This window comes from Procambarus clarkii, chromosome 6 (genome assembly GCF_040958095.1).
Source record: "Procambarus clarkii isolate CNS0578487 chromosome 6, FALCON_Pclarkii_2.0, whole genome shotgun sequence".
NCBI lineage: Eukaryota > Metazoa > Arthropoda > Malacostraca > Decapoda > Cambaridae > Procambarus > Procambarus clarkii.
The window spans coordinates 23,931,743-23,944,137 of NC_091155.1; the positions used below are offsets into that span (position 1 = coordinate 23,931,743).

Genomic DNA, 12,395 nt, shown 5'->3' on the forward strand with positions numbered 1-12,395 from the left:
CAAACATTACTAGATGCACTTGTCATAAAATAGTTTTGCTTACAAGAAACCAACTGAAAAAAATGAGACTTCAAGTTTACTCGTTATTATAATAACCTTGGGCCAAACTTAACATAGTACAATACACTGTCAACTCACTGATACAGACCTCGGTAACTCCAATATACAGATAACTTAGTCAAAACGAGACTGAGTTTGACCATCTCTCGAGTTGGACAAAATAAAGAATAATGGATCTTAGCTGTCAGGTTTCCGAACAATACATGGCAACATATATTTACAATTATTGTACACAAATACGTTAAAATATTACTTTAAAATCCAAATTATAAAAATTAAGTCAAACATTTAAACAATTATCAATCGATAATTATCAATTATCAATGCCGGTGCTGTACTGAATTTCCCTGTTAATATAACTAGACTGATTTCCCAGCAATCTATTTCCCAGTAATTTCAAAGCGATCAGTTTGTGAGTACAGTAAGAGTACAAAGAGAACAAGCTACTCCATAAACTAAAAAATACAATTCCCTTATGGCAAGAATTTATCATTTGGTTAAGTATGTTTTCAAAAGTGAAAAGCCAAATTTTGGAAGTGTTGCCCATACTATAAGCAGTGCACAAACCCTGATCATCAAGATGCCAAGAGAAAAAACTATATATGGGCCAAAATACAAAAGTTCTGAACCAAAGACCCTCATCCAGTCAAATCACAGCATCTATCAATCAAAATTGTGCTTGTTAGTTTCTTGTATAGTAATTTTACGATTGTTAGGTAAAGTTAATTAATAATTCAGTTTCGAAGCCACTAAACTACAGTACCCTGTATGTAATATCTCGGATTTCTCCAAAATCCCGTTTTATAGCATTGTGTTGGCAGAGCTTATCAGGGAAACAATAAAATTTTCAGGGGGAGCATCCAGAGATCTCCCTTGGCTAACCACCCCATCACTGAAGTCGATAATTGCTCTACTTATGCATATTTTCACAATGCTTTGTAAATTACCTGACAGAAAAGTCTGAAGGTTACTTTTGTTTTCTTTTTTATAACGATAAAGGCTGATCATTTACGTATATTTCCATATTTTTAAGTATTATGTATTTATACTGTATTAAAAATAAATGAGGAATGTTGAAATGTTCATAAACACTCATATATTCGTCACTGTCATGCATAAGTCACTATCAATACATCTTTTGTTTGTATCTATTCCTCATAAAATTTGTTTGCAAATATTGACTCTAAAAAAAAAAAACTTAAAAAACATAAAATGAGTAAACATTTTAGGCATCAGTGAACAGGGCCTTGAGAGACCCAGAAAGTTTATGGTCAGGCACACAGTGAGGTGTTGAATCGTAGTGTTAAAGTCCTGATAACTGAAGGTAAATTTTGAATTTATATTTTCATGTAAAACATATACTGTACAGTATTCAAGTTCTTCGGCGTATGATATTACATTTCTCTACTGTAAAGTATAATACAGAATTCCAGTCTGAGGGTGATCAAGATAGCTTTGAATCTTTGAATGCTACAAAGTTAAAAAAAAAAAAAATATTTAAATTTTAAATATTTCTATGAAAATGTTGCCATAAGAAAGTAATTCATTTATTAAGAAACTTTATGTGGAAACACTAATTCAACTGGTTGAGTGAAAAAATAGTTTACTAGATCACAAGGAATTTTTACATACTGTACATCATAACAGCTTCGGATAACTTTGATCGTTGCAAAACTCGGATGGAAGTCCACCCGATATGATCTGAATTAGTGAACAATTACTATACAATACAGTACTAGTATGTTAACAAATATTACTGTGTATAAAATAAACAGAATATAAAACTAAGCCGACACTCATACCAAGAATGGTCGAGGGTCACAGGGCTAACAACACTGCAAATGTTACATGACAGGGCTGATCATCAAAATAAATGGTGAACAATTTGGAGGATATTTATCCTAAATGCTTTTTTAAAAGTCAGACAACAGAAGCAAGGAGCAATGGTTTCAGGTTCAACAAGCCGCAATGTAAGACAAAAAAACGGAAATGCTTTTTCACTCAGTGTTATAAACCCATGGAACTGCCTACCAGCTGAACCCATAAATGCCAAAATACTGTTCGATAAAATCAGGACAAATGGGGACTTTTTGACAAGCCACTGGTTTCCAATGCTCATCGAGGCCACTAGAAAGACAGTAGCCTTCAAGTAAATTCAGGAATTGATCCCATGCACTGCTGTTTAACAGGGTCTAACACTGCAGTACCTGTACAGCATTTGGATTTTGTCTACAGCATCAGAAGTAAATATAAGTACTGTACTGTAATGAGCCATATTGGTTAAAGAATCGAGAATGACAGATTCTAGAGATGAGTTTGATTACTGGTATATACATATACTGTAACAGTGGTCATCTTGTGTGCTATAGATTAAATATGTAAATTATATACTGTACATTAAAATGCTCAGTAATTCTGATCATTTGGTGATTGGAATTAGTGAGCCAATTCCATCCTGATCAGAGTTATGCAGAGATTTGAACTATCGTAAGTTCTATGGAATGTACATGACTTTATTTTTTACTGCAGCCAGTAAAATTCCTATTTTTAAAACCACAGTATTAAAAATTTACATTATTATTATGGCAACTTCTCAATAGAAATAATTAACATTTAACAAAGTTGTATTGATCATCATATTGGAATAATGCACTGCACTGGACAGTATGGAAATGTAGTACCATACACACAAAACCTAAAGACTTTAATACTTTATATACATTTACATAAAATTAAAAGCATACAATGTTCCTATAATCAGCTTAATCAACCTAAAATCACTTTGCAAGTGGTTAGCCAACCCGTCCTCAGACCCAGTCCATTCCGTTCAACGACTGACCCCAAAGATGTATTCAACAATTTTAACATGCTGTTCATTCAAAATAGGAATTTTCTCAAACATAAATTATTATTTTTATTATTATTATTATTATTATATATTAGCATATTGTGCATATTTAGGCCTTGGTAAGGTTAGGTTAGGTGTTTAGGTTCTGTTGGGGATTATTTGTAGTACGTGGGTAAAGCATTTACAGCGTTGTGGTTCGAACAAAAGTCGTCAGCGAAGCACTTGTTCTGGAAGTGTTTGGACATCATCAGCTGTGAGTCATGTGTAAACTGTTTTTCGTTCATAAACAGGGGGTTTGGCGGGTGCATGGAATGGACTTTGGCCTTTATTTATGAGGACGGGCTGGGTTAGCAAACGCAATTTGAATAGCCAGATACAGAGGCTTCACTGATAGAAGGACCTTGGCTATCAGATCTTCCCAAGCGTATATATTTTTGGCTTTTCGTGTTTTTTTCATTGGCCTCTTTGAAGACCGTCTTTGTCCCACCTGCAGTGCTTCTGTAAACTTCCAACATTTGGACCTTCACTCTTAGAAGCATAATCAGTTGATCAATAACTGTACTTGTCATATGACAAGTGAACTTTGTAACCTGTTGTGTTGCTTCCTCCTCTTCCTCTTGCTAGTAAAATTCTGAACAATCTCATATTCGGTCAGCATATCATAACCTGGGTAATTAGTATCATTTTTTAACCAGCTTACAATATCCTTACTTTTTAAATCCTCACCAGTCTGTCTGAAAATATCACGGATCTTGTTGGCAAATCCTCCAAAGTTTCAATCTTCAAGTTTTAGCTAATCAACCAGAACTGTCGGGATTTTCTTCCAATCTTTCCTATAGATTACTTAACCTCACTCCAAAACTTCAGCCCAATTGTAGAAGGTTTTCTTCATTGAAAATGGCTTGACATTTTCAGGCTGTATTTATTTATTACTGTATGGGTTGACACTGCTCTAATTGCCACTCAAAAAATTCACTAAAGATCTTTCTCTTGATTACTGTATACAGTATAACAACTACAGTTTGTTTTAAAACTATAAAGAATCCAGCCATCACTTGCCTTGAAATCAAATATCAATGAAATCAGATACATACAGTGAAAGTAGTCACTGTATGACTAATAGGGAACTGTTAGCTAACACAAGAGAAAAGAAAAGACTTAAGTACATAATGTTATTTAGTCCTCAATAACAATAGTTATTTAATAATTTTTTGTCTCAATACAAGAATGTTTAGAATTCTATGTAAGTTATTATCAAAAGAATGCACCAACATAGGGAGACTATCGCAAAATTCTGTGTAATGAAATAGGTTCTAATCACATGCGCCTGTTGTACCCCCCATGACGGATTGATGACCTTCACACAGGAAAACTGAACGATTATATGGTTATATTAACATTTCTTCTAGATACTAGTCCTAGTTCCATATTAGACTTATTTCAAACATTTATTCATTTTTTCTTGCTTTTAAATTAATTTGCATCTAAAACCAAGGAAGGAAACAAGAGGTTAATAGTAACACAAAAAGCCAAGTGGGCTTATCCATGTGACACAATGGCAGGAGAGCATCAGCACACGCCAAAACCCCAACAGCACACAAGTGAAACAATGCCATATAACATCCACCACTAAATAGCGAGAAGCCCAAATTCTTTCAAATTGATAAAAGTCTCAACCCTGGAGAATAGATGTGAACAAACCAAAATCATAGCCAAAGCAATGAAAGGCCCCACACCACTAAAAGGACAGCTAAAAGGTAGAACAGAACCAATTTCTTTAAAAAATAAAATAGGACAAATGACTGGAGACTCGGGCACAAAAGTCAGCAAGCTGGAAAAAATACTTCAAACTCTCAACTCCCATGAGCCAGACACCAGGGGAAAAACAACTTGCTATGAGGAAAACAAACTGACCCAAGATTGGAGCTCAGCTGCTGCCCTTGAAATCGGAAAAAAATGTGGGCAAAATAGTGGCACCACCCACGGACGAGCGGAGCCCCAACCCAGACAGAAAGGATGCCTCCTGGATAATGGAAGCCAGGAAACCATGCAACCAAAAATCCCAAAGTAGGGATGCCAGGAACCCTTCTCCTTAAAAGAACAGAGCTTGGGAACCAGACACCCAGGGCCTACAGCCTTGGAAACTGATCACCAGGCTATGAGGGCAGGAATACATAGCATTGTGCAACCAGCATTGAAGAGGTCCTAGGCCCCAAGCTAAAATATGGAACACTAACCTGAAAACCGGTACCAACGCCCAAAAATTCAGGGAACCCTACCCTAAAGGTTAGAGAGTGCAGCAAACCACCACAACGGACCTGGGACAAACAGCCCCATCGGCAAAAAAATACTTTCTTATCCCTTAGCCTATGTGCCATCATTTGTTTAGTTTCCAATTATAGTATGGTAAGGTTGCCCATCTCTATACAGTCACTGAACACCAGCTGTTAAAAAGTCTCCATTCCCTGCATCATTTGGTAAAACACAACCAAAAAAATTATCATAGTACTAGTACTGCACCTGCATATATTCAGCAAGTATACATGTTAATGTGGTCAATATATACAAATGAGCATTTGAAGAAAATATTTGTGACCAGTGTTTTTGATGCCCAAGACCATGTGTTGGGTCAACACGGGGGCAGAATATTCAAGGTAACATATGGGAAATTCTCAGAAGAAATCCGGTGTCAACAAGATTAACAATATTGATTAGTGTACAGTATATATCTCTGACGCCACTGCAGAGCCATAATCACACTGTGTTTGGACTCGCAGCAACTGGTAACTACTGAATTTCTGTAGCCTGATCTGGGGGCCTGTGACTACTATAAGTTTGTTTTAAGAAAAAGAATACACCTTCAGTAAGTATGACCATTTTACATACAATAACGTAATTTACCTCTTAGTTTGCCGAAAACAAAATACAGTATAAAAAAAATGACTAGTAAATGATGACCGTGCACTAAGTTCTGACATGCAGTATATGCAAGATAAGGTCAATCTGGATGTATATCCCACAATCATCATGAGTTCCAGTCCCTCTCATTCACTTGTATAGAAATATGAAAATTGTAAAATTGTATTTTTCCAGTTATGATAAATTGCCATACAAGTACACCAAGCAATACTTCTATTCATTTAGTTAAAAAATTTTGTCACATGAAATTTATTGGTTTTTAGCAATTATTCATACCTGAACAAGAGGTAGTGACACCAATGACCAGTATTTGCAGACACAAAAAATATTAATTTGTCTTTACAAAATTAAAATACTATATCTATAGTTACTATGGATAGAAGAATACACACACAAAAAAATCCACATTTTATATTATTAATTTTGCAGATGGCCCAGGAAAGAACACAATATTCCATCCATAGTTGCTATAGATTTATCATGTTTGGAGGGTGGGTTGAAAAATGCACAAGTACATTTTGGTAAACCAAACTATTTTTCCAATTTATATCACCTTTCAAATTGTGAGCTAAAGGTTTATCCCAAAAACCGTTTATCCTAAAGACTTTATCCCAAAAATGTAAGTTAAATTTAGATTGTTGTACACCTATTTAGTCCAGTCATTATTGTAATACAAGTTATGGATAACATTTTTGATTCTGATAATACTGTAATCATGTCTATATGTTATGATGTTATTGTGACCCTTTTATGATTAATGTACTGTAATTTTTATGTAAACTTACCCAATTATAAAAGTACAACTATGTATTAACAAATCGTTTGATTTGATTTGACTTTATGGCATGCAAAAGTTAAAATATAAAATTAGTATTTTTAACATTTATCTTACTGCTGACAATTATTGAAGTGTGAAACAATGCCTGAAACTCATTAAAATGGATAGTGCAATATACAGCATTCTTAATAATGTAAATGCTGCATGGGTAAAAACTTAAAAGTCATGCATCATGCAAATGAGAGTTTTAAGGGCAGTAGCTATTTCTGATAATTTAACAATTATTATACATTCTATAGGTGGTGGCAGCTCATGAAAAACTCCATCCCTCATTATTCCCAAGTATTATTTGTTTTCACAGCCCTGCATGCACTACATTATTTTATTTATTTTTTTTTTTTTTGTGGTGGGCATCAAAGATCCCTCAGATTATAAAGTGATACACTCACTATCAATAAATGACACTGAAGCTCAAATATGCTATGACTACTGAAAAAATCACATTTTCTTTGGTACCAATATGAAGCTTGTTAAAAACTTACACAAGCTGAAAAGTATGTATTGCATACTGTACTCTACTTAATCAATATCGTAATATATATGAACTAATGTTATTCTTTATAAGTAATACAAAAATATTCAGGATAAGAAATACTGTACTGTAAGATCTTGGTAAGTCACTTTCTGGTACCCCAAATCTTCGAGCAATCAGGATAAATTTACCTTCGAGTTTGGAACCTATTTTTGACCTTTTAATCCGAATGGAGGTTCGAGTTAATGAGATTTACAGAATGAGACACCCAAACAAATTTGAGTTCAAGTGCTTTGCTGTTTAAGTTGAATTGAACTTTGGGCCACTCAATTTTGTCATCGGGTAATCATTTGAAATGTAGCAACCTATACTAATACATATTAGCATAGGTTCCCGGTAGTCCCGGGAGTACAGTCAGGTTCATTCTCGATGCACAATGAAGAATTCTAGGTTCGAATCCCGGGCGGGACACAAATGGTTGGGCATATTTCCTTTCACGTAATGCCTCTGTCTACCTAGCAGTGAGTAGGTACTCAAAAGTTAGTCAGCTTGTTATGGGGTTGCATCCTGGGTGAGGTCAGTAATTCGGCCTCTGGGGAATGGGACCGTGATAAAAGACAAACGTGTATGAATACACTCTGGCTTCCTGTCCCCCCCGACACAATGATTCATTAACTATGAATTCAATTAAAATAATGCATTAATAAAATAAAAAAATATAATATAACAAATAATAATTATAACTGTTAAAAATGGCATGTACTGGAGGCCTGGTCAACAATCAAGGCCACGGGGACACTAAGCCCCAAAATCATCAAGGTAACTTCAAGGTAAAGGCTGTACAGTGTGTTTCCCCTGCTACAATAAGGTCCTTTTTTTCCATCTGGTGGCCTATGTATTGAGTACCAAGTGGACTCGTCCTAACCTAGTCAAGCAACCCACCCATGAGTTCTTCCCCTTATATGGTTCGATACAGTACTGTTCCATTAAAGACTTTCTCTCCTAATTTTACTGCTTTAATAGAAAATTAGATAATTTTTTGCTACGTGGCAATGACAATGTGTAAGTGTTAAGAGAATGCAAGTTATGCTATCCATTAAAGATAAGCTACAAGTGACTGAATTTTGTGAAAATGGCCACTCCTTTGTGAGTGTCGGAAGTATATTACTAGTACTACATACTTATACTTACTTGTATAAGAGATGGTATGCCATCTCTGACACAAGAAAATGTAAGCATAAATATATGAGACATATAAATATTAGCTCATGTACAGTAATTTTAATGTTTCAATGTTATGTTAGGTAACTGAACAATATTGATACCTTTCATCGAACAAGGTGACGAGCTCCAACAAGTTAAAATTTATTACTCTCAATAAATGATTTAAGTTTTGTATGAAATGCATATGAAGAACTTCTATCGTGTAAATTCATTGCATGTGGAAATACAAATTTTGTTCGTACAAATATTTACAACTTAATTTTTAGAAATTCCCAATAAAAACTGGCTAACTAAAAAGAGGGAGGGTCCCATATGATCCAGATTATGAGCATAGACAGTATAACCCTTTTGCTCAGACATGTATTTTACATTGAGGGGGAAAACAAATTTAGTCTTCATTTTTTAATACGGGAACAAAATGTGGCCCAAGTAACTCAATTAGAGACTGTAAGTACTGTATTCCCAATGTAAATGGTATTCTTGTTTTTTTAATTTAATTTCTGCTAAAAAATAATAACGCTCCTCTCGTATTTACTATTACAAGCATTAATAATGGTAATCGAGTCATAGACAAACGATTGTTGACTGATTTAGAGCTACTAAATGAAGTTTTTTCCTAGCAACAAGACAAGAGCAGCTACCAGATCCAAACTTCTGTTTGGAGAGGTATACGTTTAAATGAGCATTACATGACATAATTAAAATATTTTAGGCATTTGGTAAAACTCATCTTCAGCCGTGAACAATTATTTGTTGTTCGGTAAACACTAACCCCTTTCATAGTGATTATGTTTATATTATTCTGTACAATAAATCGTGTCATACTGAGCATAGTGTCTAGGCATACATACAAATGCACTCTTCAAAGAAGCTGAGCAGTGATGACAAAATTGGCTTAAGTGCCTGAATTTATGGATGCATCACACCAACATTATGGAAAGGGGAATTTTGTTTATCTTACCTATTCCTGCCTTTCAACTTTTAAATCACTTCTTAGGAATTATTATGACTATTATTGGTTTTGGTGCAACTGGAAGGGAAGACGTACTTAAGTGACATAGAGGAGAGGTTTACAGTTACAGCCATGTATTTAGTAATGATTAAATCTATGCAGTCCTGATAGCAGATGTGACCTTACACCATTCAAACAAGAGATATGTATTTCCAACTTCCAGTTACATACATTATCATCTACAAAATGTCCACGAAAACATATCATCAAACCACATATTTTATCTGAACATTGCTACCATAACGGTTATGACTTCTAACCTTCATTACCTTGAAAACTGCAAAATATATATATATATATATATATATACACAAGAAGTAACTCGCACAATGTTTTTTCAAATCATCTATGCATTATCGGGTAAACACTTCCTTGTAAGTTAGATACTATTTAGATATACGTTACCTAGATTAGTATACATACTGTATATATGCCCCAGAATATTCACTTTCAGTTATTAATATGCTTATTGCTTGCATTCAGTATTCACTTACATACTTTTGTAATGATTACATAATAAAATACTTGTGCATCAATAGCTATCCGGTCACACTAGCAAATCAAATATCTAATTAAATGCAATTTTTGCTTCTCCAAAAATTCTCTATTGCATGTTCTGGGGTAATAACTAACATGTTTCGTCAAAGCCTAAACAAATTTACTAGATGCAAGAACGGCAGTAAACTAATTATCAATACATTAATTTCCTGCAAAATTAACCATAAGGTATCAGACAGGTAAAGGCCAAGTTACTATATAAAGTATGTCTAGGTCATAACTCAAAATTCACAACTGTACATTCATGGGGTAATTTTTGAATACACTACATGTACTGTACAGCAATTTTGAATAAACTCACTATGTAAAATGTGATCATATATACCATTACATGACAAATTGTAATGGTATATATTATAAACACTTACTTTGCATACAAATTATTATATATTATACAATAAATAAATAAATAAATACACCCAAGGTTGGTACACCTGTATGGCTCAAAAGAGAGGTAAACTCTTTGCCAGAATCCAAGATTAAGGCTTTCTTGTCCCCTCTTCTAGGACTTGGCCAGCACCATACGCTCAATAGATGGGTAACAGTCGCTGGGAAACTACTAATTTTTCTTTGAAAAAGTGACAGGCTTTAATAACATATAAAAACGCTATGAGTGTCGCCTGCTTCATCTGACAGTTTGACAGCCACGACGTCAACAATGCCATACTTCTCACGCCCATAATGTTATCCTACGTTTATGTTAACAATGCCACCCGGACAGCACTGGTCGACAAGAATGCATGGAATAGAAGAGTACATGTGTGATGGTGGGAGTGCCAGTGCCACGGACGGGGCCAATGGTTATCCTGGCCCATCATGGCAGCCACCCAAACAGTCCAAGAGGCTCTCTATTTCGCCCTACTAGTTCGTTATATGAGCAATGGGCTCCAAGAAAACCACCAACATTGAATCTACATACATTCGAGCTTCAAAAAACACAGTACTCACCGGTATGCTTATTCGCGATCTTATTGAAACAGTTCTGAAACACCTCATAGAGGTGCATCGGTTCATCCTCCGCTCCTGCCATCTTGGCTCATACTGAAAACATAGGGTAACATTCGTTCATTTAAGAAATAAAGCTTACTACATTACAACACAGACAACCACATTCTCTCTGAGTGATACAACACTTAGAACACTAACAGCAACTGTAAACCTCAAAACGCCATTTATGTACTATTTCTCCTTGGATAGGTTGCCCCTATTTAAATAACCTGTTTCACATTATATCCTAAGAGAATGCTTTGTTTAGATCCAGTGTGGGCACGCGCGTCAAGGCTGCCAACCATACAAAATTCAATAACACAGGCGCTCTCCCTGCCACTGATGCTGGAGGCGCCAAGATCAGGCAAATTGAATCTTAAGTTTCATCTTCTTAGTAAAGCATATTTCTTGGTTATTTCACACCTACCATATTTCCAAAGGCCATGGCAAAAGTAGTTGTTTCAATAATGCAAAACATTATTTATATATATATATATATATATAATATATATATATATATATATATATATATATATATATATATATATATAGAGAGAGAGAGAGAGAGAGAGAAATAGCAAAATCAATCAAATACAAGCGATTGGAAGGTCAATGCACCTTTGTTCCCATAGCGTCTGGATCGCATGGCCCCTGGGGTAGGAGTGCCTTGGGATTTCTCAAAGAATTGGGTTCCAGGCTCATTGACATCACCAGAGACCCAAGGACTGAAAGTTTCTTGTTTCAGCGCCTCAGTGTGGCGACCCAGAGTGAAAATGCCTGCTGCATCCTCAGATCCTGTCCGGAAGCTTAGGAGCTCCAAGAGATCCATAACTTTTAAGCACTCAATATATCAACTAATGTACATCTTGTAACCTTTAAATATCTAATAAAGCATACCAAAACACACAAGGGAGTGGTAGGAGAAAAAAAACATAGAAACTGTATTGGAGGGGACCTAAACATTCCTTTCTTTTCCAGCGCATCAGCGTAGCGATACAAAGGGGAAAATGCACACTGCATTCAGGGTTCCTGCCTGTCACTGAGAAGTTGGAGTAACTCGACAACTTATGATAATCATCTTTGTACCCTATATGTAACTCCTTTTTTGTAACAAAGTTTAAAATTTAACAAATATATATGTATACAGTATATTCAAAACGAATAGGGGTGGTAGCAGAAGAAAATATTAAAGTGTTCAGTGAGAATCCACAAGGTCTTCTTCGAATACTCTTTATTTTCTTCTCCGAGGCTATGGGTCCCTACAATTGCACCAGAGGTGGTAACCCTCACACACACACACAAATATATATATATATATATATAATATATATATATATATATATATATATATATATATATATATATATATATATATATATATATATATATATATATATTTATTTATTTATTTCGGAAGATAGGCTTTAACTGTTTGCTATTCTCACCATGCAAAAATTATTATTTCGTATGCTAGGAT

General features: G+C 34.9%; 1 protein-coding gene across 1 annotated transcript in view; it reads right to left on the minus strand.

Annotated features, from left to right (window-relative positions):
• LOC123754016 (uncharacterized) overlaps nucleotides 1-10,975 on the minus strand; it is a 301,225-nt gene extending 290,250 nt beyond the window's left edge. Inside the window, exon 1 of the mRNA XM_045736127.2 lies at nucleotides 10,880-10,975. Within this exon, the coding sequence (XP_045592083.2) occupies nucleotides 10,880-10,961 (82 nt within the window). The 5' untranslated portion in view covers nucleotides 10,962-10,975. The remainder of the gene's footprint in view (nucleotides 1-10,879) is intronic.
• Nucleotides 10,976-12,395: the final 1,420 nt, after the last annotated feature.